This window comes from Miniopterus schreibersii, assembly GCF_964146895.1.
Source record: "Miniopterus schreibersii genome assembly, chromosome: 16".
NCBI classification, from domain to species: domain Eukaryota; kingdom Metazoa; phylum Chordata; class Mammalia; order Chiroptera; family Miniopteridae; genus Miniopterus; species Miniopterus schreibersii.
In genome coordinates, this window is record NC_138116.1 from 10,167,105 (window position 1) to 10,190,020 (window position 22,916).

General features: G+C 38.0%; 1 protein-coding gene across 5 annotated transcripts in view; it reads right to left on the reverse strand.

Moving 5' to 3' along the window:
- Positions 1 to 22,916, reverse strand: part of TLK2 (tousled like kinase 2) — a 72,261-nt gene that overhangs the window by 7,547 nt on the left and 41,798 nt on the right. For 4 of the 5 annotated variants that reach the window (XM_081162733.1, XM_081162735.1, XM_081162734.1 and 1 more), the window contains 7 exons: positions 20,068 to 20,134; positions 19,172 to 19,269; positions 16,972 to 17,053; positions 13,122 to 13,213; positions 7,989 to 8,078; positions 4,299 to 4,468; positions 2,953 to 3,091 (listed from right to left, as the gene is read on the reverse strand). In XM_081162733.1, the coding sequence (XP_081018859.1) occupies positions 2,953 to 3,091; positions 4,299 to 4,468; positions 7,989 to 8,078; positions 13,122 to 13,213; positions 16,972 to 17,053; positions 19,172 to 19,269; positions 20,068 to 20,134 (738 nt within the window). The remainder of the gene's footprint in view (positions 1 to 2,952; positions 3,092 to 4,298; positions 4,469 to 7,988; positions 8,079 to 13,121; positions 13,214 to 16,971; positions 17,054 to 19,171; positions 19,270 to 20,067; positions 20,135 to 22,916) is intronic. The other variant, XM_081162736.1, reaches the window with a different exon arrangement.

Here is a 22,916-nt window from a genome sequence, read left to right on the forward strand (position 1 = left end):
CACCAAATTGTAAGGTATGGAAGGTAAGTGTCTCTTGACATTTAGGAAACCAAACAAATACGCTTCCACTCATTGCTTCCACTCGTTGCCTGGAGCCTCAGCCATCGCACAGCTGGAAGGCAGAATTCTGTAGATAACAGATCGAATTCTGCAGATTTCATGCGGGCAAAATCAATTCTGTGAAAAACTCTTTATTTTAGACCCTGCTGTGCTTTTGGTATAAAAATCTAAACTTACAGCTTGAAGGGGACCACAAGAGTTGAGAGACAGAAATGTTCTGATGATGGGCTTTCTTTTTTAAAAAATAACTTTTAGCCAAAATACACACTGAGAAATGAAAATACAGATATAGAACTCACAAGGGGGGGGGGGGGAATAGCAAAGAAACAATATAGAAAAAAATAATTTATTTTAAAAACAGCTCTTCCAAACGCTAAAACCAAACTGAACCCGTTTTCATGGTTCTTGACATTTAACATATATAACAAATATGATATTAGATATATAACAAATAGAATTGATTCTAAAATATTCATTTTAATGTATTTATAACTTTTTTGTGGAGGTAGTGGGGAGGAACAGAAACTGTTGAACTTGTCCACATGCAGAGCAATAATTTAGCCAAATATTTAGAATACAAAAGACATTGCCACTTAATAGAAGTCTGGAAAATCATTTTCTAGGTCTTAGTTTCCCCCATCTGTAAATGAATAAATAAATTAGTTCTTCCCCTAAAAACTGAAAATAATGAGCATTCTTTTTAGACTATTTTTAAAAATATGTTTTTATTGACTTTTTTTTAGAGAGGAAGGGAGGAGATGGGAGTGAGAGTTAGAAACATTGATGAGAGAGAAATATCAACATCAATTGGCTGCCTCCTGCATGCCGTTCACTGAGGATTGAGCCCACAGTCCCGGCATGTGCCCTAACCAGGAACTGAACCCATTGAGCAACACCAGCCTGGCAATAAGAAGCATTCTAATTCCCTATCAAGGACTTTGGGAGGGAGAGTAGAGGACAGTTCTATGACACTACACTGACATTTTTAAAAAAACAAACATAGTTGCATATTCCATGACAATAAAACTCTCAGAAAGAAAAGAGATTCTCAAGGCCTCGTCTATGGTCAATTACTTGCAAGCAGAATTCAACATAGAATAGTTCCCGAACAACCAAGTACCGCATGTAGCCACTTAGAATGATGTCCCAGTCTATCTTTAGCTCTCTGGGACATCGCAGAGGATGACATACTGAGGATGGTGATTATGACAATGTTTCTACCAATATGGGGACTTTTTACACTTTCATAGAAACCCATGAAATTTAGTGTTCTCAGCAGCCCCTCTCTCCCTTGCTTTTAACTATGAAAAGGAAACTTCAAATACACCCAGAAGTAGGAAGAGCAGTAAAATGAACCCCCAAGTACTCATCAGCCAGCTTCAGTACCTATCAACACGCAGTGAATCCTTATTCATACACATCCTCTCCACTTCCCCGCACATCACTTTGAACTGAAGCAAATCCCAAATATCATGTAATTTTTATTTAAATTCTTACCACTGAATTTTTATAGCTTAGCAAATATAGCAATAGGCAGCAATGAGAAAACTAATTAAACATGAAAAGGCTTCACCTTTTAAAAAGAACACACTATCAAACAAAAAGCTAAAATTCAAGTTCCAGTGAATTTATACAGCAGAAGAGATCTGTTTCCAAAATTTCCAGCAGCAGATACTTCTGTACCATTTAGCGACAGGAACACTAACCCACAATAACCAACATAGTGAATAACACTAAGTGTAGCTTCTATTTTGAACCTAGAATTTCAGAAGTTTTAATTTAGTGACATTGTCACTAGAGGTACCATCTCCACAAACAATGAAGAACCATGAAAACTAGAAACTGTGTGTGTTTTCAGCAGGGTTTGATTGGCTCTTTAATATACATAACTTAAATATGATCAGGCTGGTGAGAGCAATGCTACGTGTTGTAAAAGACATAACCCCACTCTTCTCTGTCTGCTTCAGATCAACACCTTCATTCCCAGTCACTAGCTATTCTACAGTGTCAAACATAAGTGAACTGACCAACTGGCCCTGAGGTACAATAGCATGTGTTACCCATCCCTTTTGCTGCTACTAGAAGCTTCCTTGATGTTCAGAATCACACATTCCAATACGTGGCTTTGTGTTACTAGTGCAGATGTGAAAAAACAGCTCTATTACCACATATTTACATTCACAAAGTTGAATGCCTGAGCTATAGGCATCTTAATGGTTCTCACTGTCAAAAGTCATACTAGGCGGAAGTAGGATAAGTCATAGAACAGGCAGGTAGAGCTAGCTGGGGCAGGGTGGTTGGGGAGAGATGAGTGACAACAGATAGGAAGAAATGTGGTTTAAAACCTTTTAGAATGTGGCTGAGATGGATAAATTTCTTGGCAAACAGCAAACTTTTTCCTGTTTAGAGTTTAAAGATTGCTTTTTACATCCTGATTATTTTACATTCTGATCTTCAGAATTTCTTAGTTCTTGAGAATCCATCATCCTCAGCAACTCTAGAAACAAATCCTTCAGTCCATTAACCCATGAAGAGAGAGATCTGTATTTGTACTGAAAAGAATTTGGGCCATTCTTTATATACAAATGAGCAACTTCATTCTCTACCTACTCACTAGGGCCAACTCTACGGAGGAAACACACAACTGTAACACCTGACCAAACATCATCTCTCTCTCAATGGTTTTCACGAAAGGGAAGAAAAATTAAGACATTAACATAAGAGTCAAACTGCTGAAAAGACAGTAACTTTTGGGGAGGAAAAATCTGCTTTGGTTTACAGCATTATTGCCCAAGCAGACAGGAGGTAGAGATTAAGTATTAATCACCAACACTTCAGTATAGCACAGCCATTTCTCCACCAGCCAACCTGGAAGGTCTCCCAGATACCTACCAATAAGTACCAGCACCTTGTGACGTTAGCTCCATGCCATCCACTGAATTGTAGCTATCATCATCCATGATCTTGGAAAGACCAAAATCTGTGATTTTTATCTCTCCACACGCTGTACCATTTACTAAAAGAATATTACCTAAAAAGATAAAAATCTTCATCAATAAAAAGAGACTTACTAATTAAGAGAAAAATCCAAGGTAGTAACAGACAAGAAGGGGACAACTGAACTCAAACTCTTGCACACGACACCAAACATCTCAATCCCCAGAATAAAATGAGATCTGGATTCTGAATGCTGGGGGAAGAGCCCTGTGCCTGGCTACAACCTTCTATTTTCCAAGAATCACCTGCTTAATGTGCCAAAACCACCACTATGAGCAGTGGAAAGAAATTATAACTCGCCAAAGTAAAATATTACTTGTACAGTTGGTCAAAAATGGTGGGAAAGTTTCATCTGAACTTTCGGTAAGGATCTCTAAACCACCGTGTTTAGAACATTAGTTTTTTTTGGGGGGGGGGGGAATCAAAGAAAACATACAAGGGAATCAAAGATAGTACCACAGTGCCACCTACAGCTCCTAAGGTAGGAAAATGTACTGGATTCAGTGATGGAAAACTGAATCACACAATGGCCACTCTTTAAAAAAATCACTTCATTATAATGGATTTTTTAGTCGTGTGAACTGTATTAGAACATTAAAGAATAATGAATCGTGAGAGTTAATATGTAGCTACCAGAAGAGGAAAGCAAACTTAACAACTGTGCCACACCAGGAGGTAAATGGGAATCATCTTCCTAACATCAAAGCTAAGCTGGTTGGAGCTGTCCACAGAGAACACATGCAAACGTCAACAAAAAATAGAGGCAAGAAGTCCAACTGCCCTCTACTTTTTGCTGATGACTATCCAAGTTAGATTGTAACTATACAAAAAGGAAAAACTCTGCTTGGAATTTAATGAAATGGGAGATATATGTGCAAAATAAGTCGTTAATTTTTGAGCACTTATCAAAGAGACCTGGAATAGAGGAACTGCTATGCAGTGTGAGTAATGGGAAAAAACGAAGCGGAGCTTGCCAAACAGTTCTTAATCGGGCTGACATCATGGCCTGCCCTGGCTCTAAAGACAGGGCATTGTTTCTCTGGAGCATTTAACAACACCCACCCTCCTAAGCCCAGTGCTGCAAGGCCAGGGCTCTATTCCCATACCTACTTAAGCAATCAAAAGTCAGGTGGTTTTAGGCCTTCCTGGCTCCTGCCAAATTCTCTCACTTTATAAAATTAAAAGTCACTTATAAGACCAAAGAAAAGCCACCAATACTGTCTCCTAAAAGTTAGACATACCTGGTTTGAGGTCATAGTGTATGATGGGAGGTTTTATTTCATTTAAGTACTTTAAAGCATTCACAATCTGCATGATAATGGATCGGGCCTCTTTCTCCGACATTAATTTGTGCTGTTTCAGGTAGAAGTCCAGATCATTTCCCTCACAGTATTCTAATACTGTACAAAACCTAAAGACAAATAAACCAACATTTGACCGCGAGATGAGAGCAAGCAGATTAAGACTGACTAAACCAGCCCCAGTGAAAACTTCAGGTAATTAGTGTCTCACTCCTTTCCTCTTTGTTCTGTGAAAACTCTTCTATTCCTTATTCAGTATTAGCTACTTCAGTGGCCTCAGGAAGAAAGTTTACTTTCTTGGTGAAGAGCCTCCATGCCCCCCACACTGGAATCTGCTATGCTAAATAAAGTTCCCTCTTGGCATACCTCAACTGCAATGTATTTAAGTCTTTTTGGAAAGGTCTCCTTTACATATCCACGTCATGCCCATTTCTAAACAAGCACATGTGATCAAGTACACAGTTCTCACTACAAACATTTTCTATGACCCTGAGTGCTGACAGGGAGGAAAAAATCTCGGGTTTGCCCAGGTCCCAAGGCCTGGTTGCATACCATGCCTCCTGGCAATCTGACACAGTACTGTACTACAATACAATTTCTCTTCACTAAACACAATGTATAAAAGAGCTTTTTAAAGTACAGTATCTGTGCTTCTAACAAATGTGTTATTACATAGTATGGGTTTTCTTCCTCCACTTATATCAATACATTAAACAGACCCAAATTTAAAACTGCATAATATTCGTGGCATTAAGGGTCATGCGATTATCTTCCAAGGCAGTTATAAACTGAAGTAAGTCATCCTGAACTGTTTGAGTAGTCCTGAGAGATGAATACTTTTCAAACTGTTCTAAGCTTGACAATATGGTTGTATCACCCAGGGTCTAAGCCAGGAAATAAAAATCACTTGAGTATTTAAAAGAGAGGCTTTAATTCAGGGAACTGAACACAGAGATGATAAAAGATCTGAGAAAACAACTGGCTAGTGAGGCACCCCAGAGACTATCTAGAGCAGGAAGCCATTAGCACCCTAGGGCCAGAGGGCCAGAGGGGGAGATGGTGCAAACAGAACCCAGGGTCACCAAGGGAAAGTAGAACCACAAAGAGGGAGGGGTGTCCTCCCTCCACCACCATCTCTATCTCCCCATTGGCTGAAGCCAGTTGAACAACTAACACAGGAGCCAGGTAAAACAGCCTGCAAGGGCCAACTCACCTAAGATGCAGAACAGGGAAGAATAAGGAGCAGACCTGAGAGCAAACAAATTCAGGACTAAAACTAAGGGCCTCCAGGCAACCTGAGGCCTTCAAAATGCACTGACTGAAATGTGGACACGCTGTCCTGTGGGATCCCAAACTGGAAAACAGCGCCATGCTTCCTATGAAACACACTAGGGCAGGCTAGCACCCTATTGAGAATGTCTGAAATTTGCAGATTCTCTGATCTGAGACACTGAAATCTGAGATACGGATTCTCATGCTTAGCTGATTTATTCTTTGACCCAAATGTGAGCTGAAAATAAAATCTCTTTTAATACTCAGCCAACTCACAGAGGACTTTCTAAAATAATGGTCTCATTTACTGTTGAAGAAAATTCATCATACACACAACAGGAAGAACAAAGTAAACAACTCAGTAAGAGCACAGGTGCAACTCAATTTCTCAGATTAGTTAGAAGTATGTATATAATTCAAAATAGCAGACAATCTAAGTCATTGCATTTAACTTTGAAATAGGTTCTGTACGCAAGTTTTGGGGGGGTAGGAGTGAGGGTCCTACCAAGTATTCAAGGAATTTACTCAAAGCAAAACAGTAAAGCCACCCTGTGGAGACCTGCTCTATACCTAGATCTTTTTCCAAACCCCCCAACCACCCACGCTAAACACACATGGCTATGCCTGATGCAAGGGCCACCCCACTGGAAAGGAGAAATCCCAGAGCAGATGGAAGAGGAAGTAGTTCATGTTCCCAAAGGGAAGTGTAGTTTCCTTTTGGTGTCATTTCTAAATGTGGGCCGATTCACAATCTCTGAGATAGCTGCTGCCTGAAACAGGCCCAAACTCCTACAATTACACTGGGGGGCTAAGAGAAACACCTGTAAGCCATACCCGGGGTATGTTCTCCTGGCTCAGTTCAGACTCCTACAAAATGTTTCCAAGTGCTGAAACAGTTCTTAACTCCTAGATAAACTCAGGGGTGCTAGAGCTTACCTATACCTGGGAATGAAATACAACAATACTCAAGATTATTAAAGCTCTTAAACAAGTCATTTAACTTCTGATTCTCAAATCTCCACCTATGAAACGAGAAGGTTGAACTGAGGTCTGCCCCCGAATTCTAACATCCTATAAACCTATGAACCTATATTTTAACACTTAGAACTGGACAATGCCTTCATTTATGCCATATTCATTCTCATTCTATGACCAAGTCACACTGCCAATACTCCTTTAAAAGACCTGTTGGTCTTCCTTGGTCACCAGGGTGGGGCAGAGACACTATTGAACAGTCCACACTCACTGGTGCAGGTAAGTGGTATGTTGGAACCAATTTGTGCCAGATTCTGAGAGCTGATAGTTAAATTTTCAGGAATTTTGTGAGCTGGTTATTAAGCCACTGGTAGAATAAATGGGTAAACAAAAGGTGGCTATGTCTACACAATGGAATATATTTGGTTGTAAAAAGGAAGACGTTCTGATACATGCTAGAACAAGGATAAACCTTGAAAAAACATCATGCTAAGTGAAAAAAGCCAGCCACAAAAGTTCACATCTATATGATCCATTCATATGACAGCCCAGAATAGGAACTCTATAGAGACAAAAAGTGGATTAGTGGTTGCTTAAGGCTGGGGGTGGAAAAATAAGATGATAGCAAAAGGTGTGGGGTTCCTTCTTGAGGTGATGAAAATGTTCTGAAATTGATTATGAAAATAGTTGTGCATTCTGTGAATGTACAAAAAGCCACTGAACTGATTGTGCACTTAAAAACAGCGATTTTCGGCAGGTGAGCTGCAAGAATTTTTAAAACATGCAATACTTGACTACTTAGTCAGGGGCACTGACGTCTTTTCCCTTAGACTGTCAAATAAAAAAATGATAACAGCCAACACAACAATAGCTGTCCGGTGTGAATGAACCAAAATTATACCTATTTTTTTGTCAGATCGGCAAAAAATGTATTTTTTGGACTGCCACAGAATTTTAGTAGTTTATGTGTGCCAGGAGATGAGAAAGGTTGAAAATCTCTGCTTTAAAAGAGTGAACTATATGATATATACGTTATAGCTCAATAAAGCTGTGCTTGTTTGTTTTAAATTGATAGCTTGAAATTGGACATGTTAGGAGTATTTATACCACAGAAATAGGCAAATACTACAAATTACCCCCATGCCTCTCCCCACCAAGCTGGATGTTAAACATTTACCAGCACCAACTGCACACATCCAATGGCCAAGAGATGTCTTGCTGGCCCAACTCTTAATTCACATGTAATTATCTGCCCATAAATAAATCTATTTGGTTCCCTCAAAGAGTTTTTCCTGGGCCCGGATTTAAACTCTGTTCCATAAAGAGTCAACGCACTACAAGAAAAAAGCATTAACTACTAAGATAACGTGGTGCAGCACTTACGAGTCAGTGTCCAGTGAAAAATAATCGTACAGCTTAACTATTCTGGGATGATCCAGCTCTTTGTGAATCCGGTATTCCCTACATGCGTGCCTGTAAACAAAATGGAAAGTTAACCAGAAAAATCCTAGACATTCTCTTATTTTTCTATTGTTTCCCCCAGTCATTCAATTTATTCCACTCAGATCCACCTGCTTCCCTTGGCTTTCCTCTGCTGGTATCTAGCGAGCTGCTGAGAAAATCGTAGGTGCGCACGTATTTGTTGAATGAATGGATTTATCCTTTTCAAGTTCATTCAGTGACAATCTCACCTCTTTTATATTTATACCCAAATATTAGAGCTTTAAAAATTATAAAGACAGCTTTTTCCCCTGTCTTCTAAAGCTGATATTCAAATCTATGTATGTTTATATCCTGGGTTTACATCAAGGGGATCAATCCTTGGGTAAAGGATTACTCATTATAAAAGGCAATTAGCAGTGCTGTGTATTTATTTTTAAATCCTACTCCTTACAAAAAGGATTTAAAGGGCCATCAGCCTTACTTTCTACTAAGAAAATGTGAAATTGAAAGAAAATGTGAAATTAAGGAAACCACAGGTGTGTTTTTTAGAACAAGAATTTAAATATAGTGTTAACAGGGTTTTTTTAGTATTTTTCAAATTTAGAAGCATTTAATAAGATTAGGAACACAAATGTACTATATATTAGGAGATATTCATATATTGAATTATAAAGAATACTAGAACATGTAACACATACAATATAAGTACAAATAATTTTTTTTTAAAATTTGTCTTGATTGATTTCAGAGAGAAGGAGGGAGAGGGAGAGGAGAGAGGAGAGGGGAGAGAGAAACATCAATGATGAGAGTCATTGATCTGCTGCCTCCTGCACGCGCCCTGCTGGGGATCGAGCCTGAAACCCAGGCTTGTGCCCTGACCCAGAATCGAACGGTGATCTCCTGGATCCTAGGTGGATGCTCAACCGTCAAGGCACGCCGGCCAGGCTAATTTTAAAGTATTTAGTTCTTATTTACAAAGAATAACAGGAAAATTATTATATTTTAAGTAACCTGGCACCATTTAGTTTGGGGCATTTTGTTATAAGGCAGGAATCATTAAAGAAAAAAACTTTCCATAGTATGGTAAAGTAAAACTCCAAGAAGTGGTGTTTTCTGAAACTGGTGTATTCTAGCATACCAAAAATACACAGAAAAGTACTCAACCAACAAAAAGCTGAGACAACAATGGGGGTGGGGAAATAGATGTCTAAAAGTAATTAAATATATTTTCCCCCAATGGAAACTTAGTTTGACTAGGCTTATTTTTCAAGCTGCCACTTTTGGCAGTTTTTGCTTTGAAATGATGCTTCATTTCATCTTTATGTCTTTCTGAAAAGAAAACTTGCCACACTTAGAGTAGTATTAGAACACACGCTACACTGGGACCAAGAAACCTGGCTCCGAGTCTGGGCTTTGTGACTCCACCTCACCAGGTTTCACCATCACTGTGCTGGACTCAGCAGTTTTAAAGGGGGCTCACTGGAGATCCAGGCCTCCGGAGCCCCTGTGGAGATGCTGAGCAAAAAAGGCAGCTTTGGCCCAACCCCCCATCCCACCAAAGCAGCTCCACACTCGCCCTTTTTCATCTATTGAGATTCAGTGTAATATTTCATTTGGTAAAACAAAGGTGATGCTGTTTAAAAAATGAACAAGTTTAGAAACCTATGGGTTAAATAGATAACTGTTCAAGCCATTTTTTACTCTAGTATGCTGTAAATCCATAGTTCCCTGCACTTTTGTTTTAACATTTTGATTTTGTGCATTTCAGAGTAGAGACCAATTTCTCTGTCAAGGTACAGAAAAGAGAGGAAACTAAAGGAGGCAAAAATTAAGAATCAAAGGAAGTGTCATTCATTTTCCTCACCAACTAAGGGAATTTGCTGTGCGTCACTGAAATCACTCCCTCAAGGTCACATCAGGCTCTAGGCCCGCCTCTCATGCTTCACTAGGCAAGGCAGTGGCTCTGCCATGTCCCTCATATTTCAGCTTAGCATCCAAGGGATTAATGCACTATAAATACAGAAACTTTACTAAGAAATTGGAAGAAACTTATCCACTAAAGTGTTAGTCTCTCTCTTACAAGTGGATATGTTTAGATTTTCAAAAGGATGTCATCCTAGATTAGAAAAGAGTATCATACAAGAATATACTAATTAAAATGCAATTATTTATGCAGAAAGCTTTATATGAAATTTTCCTACTATAGAATTTTTAATATATTACTTTGGGAAGTTAAAGAAATCTAGTAATACCTATTAATGCTTTAATACTGCATAAGGTAAAACAGTTCACTTTTTGTTTGTGGGGGAAGGAGGAGAGGAAAGGAGGTACAGGATAGAAGTACAAACTAAATAAAACAACAGCCTTTTTTTTTCTTTGACATTTTCCTTCTTTTGCCCAAATAAATGTCTTGATTCCAGATGGGACTTGAAAGTCATACATATGAAAGGAAAAGCAATTAAAAGACCTCACTTTGCAGGGTTAGAGTAGTATTTTCATATTTTATAATGTTACCACAACACTAAAGTATACTACTTTTTAGTTTAATACTGAAAAATTATTTAAAAATCCTCACCCAAGGATATATTTTTTTTACTATTGCTTTTCAGAGAGTGGGAGAGAGAGAGAGAAACATCGATGTGAGAGAGACACATCAACTGGTTGCCTCCTACACATGCCCTGACTGGGGCTGGGGATTGAGCCTGTAACCAAGGTACATGCCCTTGGCTGGAATCAAATCCAGGACCCTTCAGTCCTAAGGCCAACGCTCTAACCACTGAGCCAAACCAGCTAGGGCAATACTGAATTTTTTTTTTAATTGTACAAAATATTACAGATGTCCCCTTTTCTCCCCATTGACCCCTTTCACCCCCTTCCCCCTCCCCAGTCCCTCACCATACTATTGTCTGTGGCAATACTCAATTTTTAAAGCACTCTCTAAAATCTGTTACGTGCTTTATATAAACCCCTTTACGTTCAAAGAAGTTAATGGCATTTTGCTAATTCATTATTATCTATAGCCTGAAATTCATCAGTATGAGTTCATATTACTTAGCAAGCAAAACCTTTCAAAGAAAGGTAGAAGTGCTTAAGAATTTCCCCCTAAGGATGAATGGAGGTCGTAATAACTTTGCACACCCTCTCCCCAGCATCAACTGGGAAATGGCCACTGCCCAGATGGCTCCACAGAGGTGGTCAGGCACCCTGATTCCCACCTCTGGTGAGGAAACAAAGAGTAGGAAGGCACCACTGTGAGTCTGAGCTGGACCAGTAAAGAGCTCAGAAACATGAGACAATCCCCTCCACTTGCTCTCTGACTCTGGTAGAGAAATGTGAGAAAGGAAACCAATTCATACCTACCAGGACTTGCCCAATGTGTCAAGGAGGTACATAGGCCTGGCTTCAAAACCTCAGTCTCAAACCCTGGGGTGTGAACATCCACCAGAATTCTCTTTAAGGTCAGTCTAAAAGCTGGACACTGAGACTAAGCAAAATATGTAGAGATCCTGGCACAGGAACTATCTTCTTGAGAAGAGTCTTGGTTGACTTTGGTCTTGGTTGGCCAAGGTTGATCCCTTGTAGAGTCAACCGGTTTAGAGTAGTAAGTGCATACATAAATCACCTTCCTGACTGGCTATTCCATGCTAGAACTTGCCCATGGAGCCAGCTACTTTTCTGTCCTGACGGGTCAGCAAGGTGTTATAAGACGGCTGGAGGGCATTTTAAAAGAGGAGCAGATACTGCTCCAATACTGTTAGGTACTCGGAGAGTCTCAATATAATGGGGACATTTCTCACTTATAACTGGTCAGAACATGTGGTTTCCTTCTCTGAAGTGCTCCTGGCATTCACTGCAGCCTGCCATTCGTCCCTGCATGTCAAGCGACTGGAATGTACTTATAATAATAACGTAACTGTTCCTCAGAAGCATCTGGACTGCAGCTGCCTGTCACGTAAGATCCACATGCAGGATGCCATGCACAAACCACATATAATCCCCTTCCCTACCTCTGCTAAGGCCTATTTCTCTCACTGCCACAGGAACATTCTCTTCCCCAGTGACAAGAGCCACTGCCAATCTGTACAGAACAGTAAGAGTTCCTGGGTCCCCGATGAACACTAGGTGTAAAGCAAGAGCTGCCTTGGTCCAAGTGCCAAGAACTGGCTGATGATGTAGAAATGTTTATTTTTCCCCTTGAAGTTTAGAAGCCAACTAAAAGGCTACTTCAAAGTCCACTGCTTTTTTCCCTCCAAAGAACTATTTAACTCAGCACTTGTACCTACAAGAAGGAAACAATATTAAGCCCAGTGGGGATCCTAATAGCAAACCAATTCTGTGTGGCCTCCAAAGCAAATGAGTCATGAACTCCAACGTTCTGAAGCTCGAGGAAACAAGCAAAACCTGACATTAGTGGAACAGAGATCGATACCCGCACATGAAATAACTATTCATTCTAAAGAAGTCACCCCTACCCCAAGTACAGATGAGGGGCGCCTTTAGGGGCATTCTGAAGAGAGGCAAGCACAGTAAACGGGACACTTAAGACAAGAACTCTGAGACGGGCAAACTGCGCAGGGGTGCAGCAGAGCACTGGGGAGCTGAACAAGTCAAACAGTGCCACCAAGGCACACCAGGTCCCCCACGCCCCCACTGTCTGTCTCCTACACAATGAAATGACTGCAGCAGCTACAAAAGCCCCATCAGAGACGTCCCAGGGTCCCCAGACCACTGGAGGACACTCTCCTCTGGTTTCTATAGACAAGCAACAACGATTTCTGAGGCTCAGTTTATTGGAGTTAATTTTATACAAGACAATGGAAGGGGAGGTTAAGAACATAGGTTCTGGATTAAGGGAAGTCTAGATTTAAATATCAGCTCGGCCATTTTTTAACTGTTGCTCAAATTCTCTAAGTATCAGTTTCCTCACCAGTAAGATGGAAAATTTATTCTCTCTCCTAGGACAGCTATGAGGATTAAAGGAAACAACAATACATGTAAAGCTCTTAATACAGTGCTCAAACTTCAGCTATTATTACTCTATTTTGAAAAATCAGATACTCTAGTATCACTTACTTGTGGTAATTCTCCTTTTTTTCATCTCTCCAGTTTTTATTTAACTGGTGAATTTTCACAGCTACATATCTTTGTTCTGTTAGGTCAAATGCCTATAAAGAAAAGGAATACATTACATTCTGGATAAATGCTAACAAGAATTACAGGTAACCGACTCTAAGCTTCTATTTAACAGAACAACATACTCAAAGTCCAAGATGCAATGTTAAACATAACAGCAGCAGAAGACAACACATCACATACTTGTGTCAGAGTAGCAACCATCTTCTTGAAACTTGTGATCAGATAATTTAGAAGTCTCTAGACGCACAGGCACCAAGGGGTTTAGAAAATAAAACCAAGCACACACTACAAACAGAAAGACAACCCATGCCTTAACAGTCACTTCTGAACTATTCTCTTTCTGGACATCACCTGCCCTATTTGAGACCTTTCTCCCTTAGTTTGTCTCCTGTCCCTCAGCTGACACTGGGACTTGACATCTTCAAAGGCAAGTCCTGCCACTTTTGAAATGCTAGGGACACAGGCTGCCTTCTTGAGAAATAACCTCTCAGGATACACTTGTTTACTATGTTTGTTTACGAAACAACTTTGTAGTTTGTCATATTGTGTTTATTAACATAAAAACAGAAACAAAAACAAAAACACAGCTCTGCTGTTAGTCCCACTTATATATGCTGAATAAATAAAAAGCAGGTTTTTATTCCAACAATGTCTGAAATTAGTCATACCAAGCCACTCCTCCAGCACTGTCCAAACCAAGGGACATGCTTTCCCCAAAGACCACCATTGTTAGCAAGTCCCACATCAGCTAGGTAGTGCTCTATCATGAGAGTAACAAACGGGTTTTTGAGGGTGTTGGGTATAAACCACAATTTGATAAAGTAGCATTTTTATACAATAGACAACTTCCCCCATACAAAAGAATTTACTGAGGAACTCCTTTAGAATGAATAGTTTTTTGTTTTTAAATTTCAGATTAAAATTTTAGTACTTCAGTTCCAACACTGTTATCACCCATCTGCCAGTTTCCACAAATGCATGAACACATAAAGGCAACAGGGGCAGATACAATGTCCAAGAATGGTGACTACTGTTCTACAGATCTTCTAAAATGTAAGCTTCCTCTAGGAAAGCATCACATGCAAGAGATGGCTGCTTATAAAAGAAATGTCTAATTTACACTAAATATAAACTAGTACTTTTTAAAATATAAAAACCACTCTATTCAAACAGATTATCTTATTTCACAGAAAGGGAAACATTTGAATTCTATTTTTCTTACAGAGTTTGAAGTCCACTTGCAAGCATGCATAACATCATGGCTTTACAGTAGAGAACCATTTCAAGTCATTAAAAGCCATATTAAGTACCACTTAATTTGTAAGAACACTAATAACACTACAAGTATCATTTTCTCCAACTACCACACCATATTTCTGAACCCAAGTCACTGTGATCCACCTCTGACTGAAAAGGGCTTTTAGAGCATGAAGAACAGCAAAAGAATAACTACCTTAAATGTACACATCATTGTAAGAAGCATGTAGATTTCACAAATGTTAAAATGCTCGAAGAATACATAAGGAAAAAATAAGATAAATTTTAATTATTTTTTAAAAAGGAAGAGCCCCAATTCTGGGTATATCACCAAAAGAACTCAAAGCAGGGTCTCAAAGAGATACCTGCACATGCATATTCAAAGCAGCACTATTCACAACAGACAAGGGGAAGCAACCCAGATGTGACTGAGATGAACGGGTAAAGAAAATTTGCTACATACATACAATGGAATGATACTCAGCCTCAAAAAGAGGAAATCCTGTCAAGTGCTTCAACATGGATGAACTTTGAGGACACTATGCTAAGTATAATAAGCCAGTCACAAAAAGACAAACACTATGGTTCTACTTATATGGAATATCTAAGGTAGCCAATTTCATAAAAACAAAGTAGAATTGTAGTTACCAGGGGCGAGGAAGGAAGGAAAAGGAGAACTGCTGATTAATGGGTAGAGTTTCAGTTTTGCAAGATGAAAAAGTTATGGATATCTGTTTCGCAACAACATGAGTATACCTAACAAACTAAACCGTACACTTAAAAAATGCTTACAATCGTAAATTTTAGGTTTTTCACACAATAAAAAAATTACTAAAAATAAAAAATAAACTAAGCATATAACTCAAGAGTGAAAACAGATAAAACAAAGAAAGCAGAAAGAAGGAAGGTAGTCAAAGCAAAAGTTAATAAAATAGGAAGCAAATCAAACAGGTCTGACAAACAGAACAAAAAAGCTGATTTTTAGAGGGAGAAAAGCAATGCTTAATCTCTGACCTGTCAGTCAAGAAGACAGAAATAACTAAGGAATGGATGGTATTTTTAAATCAAGATGAAATAAAAAGTTTTTCCAGAAAAATTAAATTACCAAAACTGACTTAAGAAGGAAAAGAAAATCTAAATAGATAAATATTTGTAGAAGGAATTGAAAAGGTGATCAAACAGTTTTTCTCTAAAATGACACCTACCCAGGTGATTATGAGTCAGCTCTAACAAACTTTCAAGGCCCAACAACTCCTAGGTAATGCAAAGTGTCCCAGGATATGGAAAAAGAGAAGCTTCACAACTCATTCTAGGATAACTGACATCAAAGCTAGACAATGCTGCTTGCACACAAAAGATGAGTATGGGCGAGTCCCACTTTGAACACAGATTAAAAACATTAATGAAATACTAGAAAATCAAACCCAGCAGTACACTAAAAATATTATTATAGTTCTAGAAATGAATAGCAATGATAGTTGCACAACACTGAGTGTACTTAATGCCGATGAATTATACACATAATTAAAATAAGTTTTATGTACGTACTACTGCAATAAAAAATTAATAGTAAAAAAAAAGGGAAACCAGCAGAATTAGTTCTTACTGTTTCTTTCTGAAATGAAAACTATTTTACCCAAAAGATTTCCCATATATAAATTCGTATGGGCATAATATAAATCCTAACAGTGAAGGCTATGACCTTAGAAAAGAGGGAATCACCAGGGCCATGCAGTAAAGACCAATTAAAAAAACAATTCTGCCATTTAAAAGCCAGGTGCCAGAAACATCTAGAGAAATTTAAGGAGGCTATGGCTGGTGAACATATTATGGATTTGCAGCTATATTTAAAACTGGCTGAACTCCTCATTTAGTAAAAATCAGCTAGAGGCACAGGAAGTCTGTACTTTGCTGGCCCAACTGAAGCATTCTAAGCCAGGACACTCCCTCAAAACGCCAGCACTACTAAGTACTCTGACTTAGATGATGATAACATCAAAATGCAGTTTTTCAAATAAGAATTAACTGTAACACATTTATTTTGGTAAAAAAAATTTATGAGAATAAAAGTAACACACACTCATTTCTAGCAAATGTAGACAAGATAGAAAGCACAGAATGAGAATAAAAATCACCATAATTCCACTACCCAGAAATTAGTGTTTTTCCTTCCTATTTTATTATTTTTAAAATTAATTTTATTGTTGCAAGTATTACAGATGTCCCCCTTTTTCCCCCTCATTGATCCCCTCCACCCCAAATCCGCCCTACCCCCAGGACTGTTTTTCTTCCTGTTTTAAAAAAATCTAAAATTATTTATGTTTTTAAACTTGAAAACTGGGTAAAATATTGTATCCTACTTAGTCAATGAAGTTTATTAAAAGCAGTTCTCCCAAAGATACAGGTTCTTAGAGTTTTAAATTTCAACCAATAGTTATCAACACACACTTAAAACTATTCTAAATGTTCTCAAGTTGGTAATAACTAGTAATTTAACCCTCAGTCTTTGTACTCAGTTTCTCATACTTACCTTGTAAACTTCACTGAAGCCTCCTCTACCCAAAAGATGTAATAACAAGTATCTGTCATTTAACGTTGGATGATCTTTAAATCTGTGGAAACAGGGAATACATAGCATCCTGATGTCAAGGACTACACAATCTTCCAAATTCGCAACATTTCCAGAATATTTAACACATTATACACCTGACTATAGCTCCTGCTGACAGTGGCAATCAACAGCAACATAGCTAATTCTGAGCATTAAAGCAAGTTCTATAATTCAAAGATACAGCATGATTACAATGAAAAGCATTAGTTGTAGAGCCATGAGACACTGGTGCTAGTCTTCGCATAGCTACAATCAGACCTGTGACTTTTTTTGGCCTCCCTCCCTTCCTGCCCTGCTATAAAGTGAGAGGAGTAGACTACACTAGATCAGAGATTTTTTAAATATAATTTTTTTTTATTGATTTGAGAGGAAGGGAGAGGGAGAGAGAGAGATAGGAACATCAACAATGAGAGAGGGTCATTGATCAGCTACCTCCTGCACACCCCCTACTGGGGATGGAGCCTGCATCCGGGGCACACGCTCTGACCAGGAATCGAATCGAAACCTCCTGGATCCTAGGTCAAAGCTCAACCGCTGAGCCACGCCGGCCGGGCAAGATCAGGGATTTTTAAATTGTGTTACTCGGTTCCTCCAAACCACTCTAGAGTGACATGCTCCCACCATTACATAAATACATACAATAAACTCCAAGATAGTTTATATGGCCTTAAAAATAGATTTGATTATAAAGCGAGTCAATGTTCTATGTGCATTCATCTTCTCTCTATAAGACAAAAAGTCTTCATGCTGTAACTGTTTTCCCCATATAGAATACCACCTTGTACTGTTTTCTAAAAAACAAAGAAACAAGAAATTCTGGCAAAAATAACTTTAAAAATATTTCTACCTAGTTCCTGATCTTAAATAGCCCCACTATTAATCCTGAAATTATTTTGATTTTGAGACAGTGGATTGCCTGTGGAGACATTACTGTACGATAATTAACTTTGGAATCAGACAGATCTAAGTTTAACTCTTAGTTTGGTCCACTAGTTATGGGTCTCTGGTCAAGTTAACTGAATATTTCTAAGCCTGTTTGCAGATCTATGTACAGAAGGTGACCTGCCTCACCAGGTTACTGTGAAGATTAATGACAGAACACAAGGAAATTTAGCACTATGCCTGACAGAGAGAGTGCTCAGTTAACAGCTGTTGCCTGGCACTTTACAGAAACAGTCCATGGCTCACACTGCCCAAACAAAAATACACAAGTTTTAGCTACGTCAAAAAAAATCACATTTCAGAGTCCAAAATATGTGGGAACAGATTACAGATAGAAGCCATTTCCCACTTGCTGTCTACTTTCCGCAGTTTCAGTCTCTTAAATGACTTATAAACAAAGGTGGGCATTTATCTAAATTAATGCGCTGAACTTAACAGAGTCTTGCTTAAAATCTCAACAGTTAAATGATTCTTAAAGGTCATTCAGAAACTGGTGTCAATTCAATCATCTTTCCAAAACACCACACTGTCACCCATCCTTACCTTTAGTAAGGCTCTGTAGGTAAATCTGAACACACAGTGTATCCTAACCATTTACACTACAAATCTATATTGTTTTAGTGACCTCTATTGGGGAAACATGATATGTACAGACATACATTTAATATATAAATATATTTATATAATACATATATAATATATATATAAATCTAATATATTTTATATATATTTAAACTAAAGCAAATCATAATTTTGTTCATAAAACTGTATTACACCCTACAATAGAACCAAATACAACATGGAACCAATTTACCAAACTTATATTAAACAAAAACATCATTCTAGACCAGTGATGTTCAACCTCTTCATCTCATGCCACACATAAACTGATTACTAAAATTCTGCAACACATCAAAGAATATATTTTTACCAATCTGACATAAAAGAGGTATAATTTTGATTCATTCACACCAGACGGCTATTACTGTGTTGGCTGTTGTCATTTTTTTTATTTGACAGTCTAAGGAAAAGAGGTCAGTAACCCTGACTAAATAGTCAGGTACCGCATGTTTTAAAAATTCTTGAGGCTCACGAATTGAAAATCACTGTTCTAGACTATTCAATCTATGTCAAATTTCTCAGCAGTCTCCCACCCAGCATACCCCAAATTGCTTACTGTGAATTATCTTCATTATGTATCCTTTTTAGTTCCCTGATATGTAGATTTCTAACCCTTTCTAGCCTTTCCAGCTCTGCCTGGATCTCTGCTTCCTCCTAAAGTGAAAAGGAAAGAAGCAGCTCAGAACACAAGAAATGTCAGACTCTGGGATCTCATTTCAAAAACAGCAGGCCGCTCTCTCATGAAAAGCTAAAGGAGGATGTTATGCACTGAAAAAGATTTTTTTAAAGAACTAGACTTTTTATCATAAAAACCAAGACTATAACAAAATAATAAATAAAATTCAAACCATACAAAGGATTATAGTAGGAAAAGTAAGAGTCCTCTGCCCCCTTAGTCCCTCCCCTTTATGCCCACTCCCCAGATGTAACCACTGTTAAATTTCCGGGAATGTTTTGTACATATACATACAGATATGCAATCTTTTTTATTTTTTTAAACAAAAATAATCAAGTTCTTTATCTGGTTCTGTTCTGCAAGTATGGATTATGCTTGGTGTCTTAAGTTTCACTGATTTAACATCATCTGAGAACTCAGTGGGGGAAAAACAAACACACACGAATAGCAGCTTATTAAATGCGTATTGACCATCATCACCATAAGCAGCATCCACCAAAAATGTATGAGCTGCTGAATTATAGAGATAAGCAATCTACATCTAAGATACTTCTGTGAATACCGTCAATAACAAATTCTGTGTAGGTGCCTTTGTGTTACAACATGGTTGATATGAGACCGTTTCTTCTCAGCCAGTTTAGGCAAAAGAGCTGCTATGTGATTTAAAATATCACAAGAGATTTCTGCAAGTATGTGAAAACTAACACATTTGCCCAAATAACCAACTTGTTTCCACACCAAATGAAACTAAAAATTGCATTTCTCATTATATTTACCTTTTTAAGATGACCTAATCTGAGTTTGAAGATTTCTTCTTGTTCATGGTATTCTGCTAATGTTAACCTGGAAAATAATGGTAGAAATTTCAATAAGTTATTTTAAATTATAGTGTGTCTATTTAAACAGAAATGCCAAAGTGTGCTAGGCAGTGTATTCAGTCTCTTAGTTAAAACGACAAAAAGACAGTTTATCTTGCAGTCCTTTGACACAAGAAAACTTCTGTGATTTATCAGATGTGATGTGAAAGAAGGACTTCAAAGCCAGCAGTCTAATTGTAAAAAGTGAAAAAGTAAATGTGCTGTAATTTTACATTATTTATTATATTAATTTTGTCCCAAACATTACTCAGATGAAAATCCTTTAGGAGAGGTAGCCAAAAATTATGTCTAAATTGTTTTAAAGGGCAAAATAATAAGCCAATGGATCTGATAATTTTTGATAACTCTTAGACCTTGATACTACAATAACAAAGAGGAGAAAGAGAGCAGAAAGAGTCCAGGACCTAGAGTTTGAGGACTAAGGTTCAAAGAGCAAGCTGGGTCATGTGACCCTGGGCAAGTAACTTTAACCTCTTGAATCTCAGTTTGCTAAAACTGCAGCGAGTAATAATACCTATCTAACAAAAGTGTTGTGACTATTACATGAGAATGTGAAAAGAATGTATAATTTGCAAAATGTTACTTAAATAGAATCCTCAAATGGCTGACTTGATGGGGAATCATTCGTTTCATGTTCCACCTACCCCAATCACATGCTCACCTCTCAAGAGTGAGAATGGAAGATACTCCGCCCTCTTCACATGCTAGAAGCAACACTATATTTCAAAGTTTTACATGTCCCTGTTCAGATATATTCTAAATAGCAGCAGAAGGAAGAAACAGCTATCCTATCAACCAGGAAGGGCTACAAAACAGAGCCTCTGGGGTCTGACTAAAAGAAATTTAAGAGTAAAAGAAGAAATACATCCAATAAGACAATCATGCCTATCTCTTCATAGCTGCAGAAATACTTACATCTCTTACTTCATATCACACTAGTCAAAAGGGAGAGCCCTGGCCAGGTGGCTCAGGTGGTTTCCTGGTCAGGGCACATACCTAGGTTGCAGGTTTGATCCCTGGAGGCAACCAATTGATGTTTCTCTCTAAAAATCAGTAAAACATATCCTTGGTGAGGATTAAAAAAAAAGCGGGGGGGGGGGGCGGAGAAATAAAAAATCATAGCTAAGAGTTCTTTCTTTGCCTGAAATAAGTTTGATACCAGGAAAGGATAGTGTGAGTCACTCCTAGACTCCAGAAGACTGCTTTTGGCTTCTGGCCCAAGGAATGAGCCAAGTCTCTGATACTCTAATTAAAAACTGGATCGAATGCCTTCCAGCTTGGATTTTACACAGCACTCCAGATGGCAACTATTTATTGACATACTATTGACCTAGACTAAATTCTAATTATTGTCCTATGGCAAGGAAATAACCTATGCCTTCTTCTTCTTCTTTGCCTATGCCTTCTCTGTACTCCTAAGCCAATGGTTTTATGCATTAGAGTTAAATAATTTTCAAGTAATATTGGAGGAAGAGTCCCTTCACAAAATAAATACATGAAAGAAGACAATGATCAGATTAATGTGTACAACATTTGCCTAGAGAATCTTTCAAATCTGGGCTCCTACTTAGATTTTTTGAAAGAAAATATTTTTTATTTTTAGTTTTATTTTAGTTTTAAAATATTCAGAGCTGTAAGAGTGAAGATGCTTTCCAAGCTTATTCACTATGCAGACTTTTATAACCATACTTAATGTAATTATTAGCTTACTCATCTGTTCATGTTCCCTAAACTGTGAACTCCTATGGCTGGGGCTGTATCCTTTAGCTCTGTATTCCCAGTGTCCAGAACAGAGCTGAGTATATAATAAGCATTTAACATAGACTTACTAAATGAATGTCAAGGAAAAGGCTCCCCAACACATCAGGTATGTATGGGATGAGGATTGGTATTAAGCCATTTTTCTCACTGGAATGAAGATACATTTCTGGAATGTCATGGACTTTTAACAATGGTGTAATACAAGTATTATTATACTTGAGGGAGATTATGGCTTAATATGTCTTTGTGAATTGATATGAAAACGTAAAAGACAAAAGACACACTAGTTGATAAATCATACAATATTATTATCCGCTATTTGTGGCTATCTTTAGACCTGAAACTTATGACAGCTTTGCAAAAATTCTTTTCCCCATGAAAAACCAATGTAGCCATTATAAATACACTGATTACAATAGCAATGACTGTTTCTATAAAAAATATATTTTAAATTTTAAATTTCCAATTCAGAAATTAACGTCATGGTTACCGTCAATTCTTTAGATATTGCCTACACTATTATCTGTTAAGCTTTTGTTTCTTTTTTAATTTGAAAGCCTCTTAAAGACAGGTGATGACTTAAATGTCTTTAGAGTAAGCATAAGAAATATTCTAAATAGGTAAATAATTTATAGGTTTTATTTCCCATGCAAATTCTAACGGTTTGGTAGTCCTCGTCTAGTTGGCAAACTACATACAGCCAGTGGGGCATTCAGCTTACAGTTTGTTTTTGTAAATAAAGTTTTATTGTGACACAGCACACCCATTCATTTATGTATTATCTATGGCTATTTTCAGGCTACTCTGCTGAGTAATTGCAATAGAGACTCTCTAGCTTGCAAAGCCTAAAGTATTTACTAGCTGGCCGATTACAGGAAAAGTTTGCCATCTCTTGTCCCAGAAGAAGATTCCCTTAGTGGTCAAGAATTCGATGATCAAAAAGGGAACTGACACAAGACAGGGGTGGGAAAGGAAGGCATCTGTGC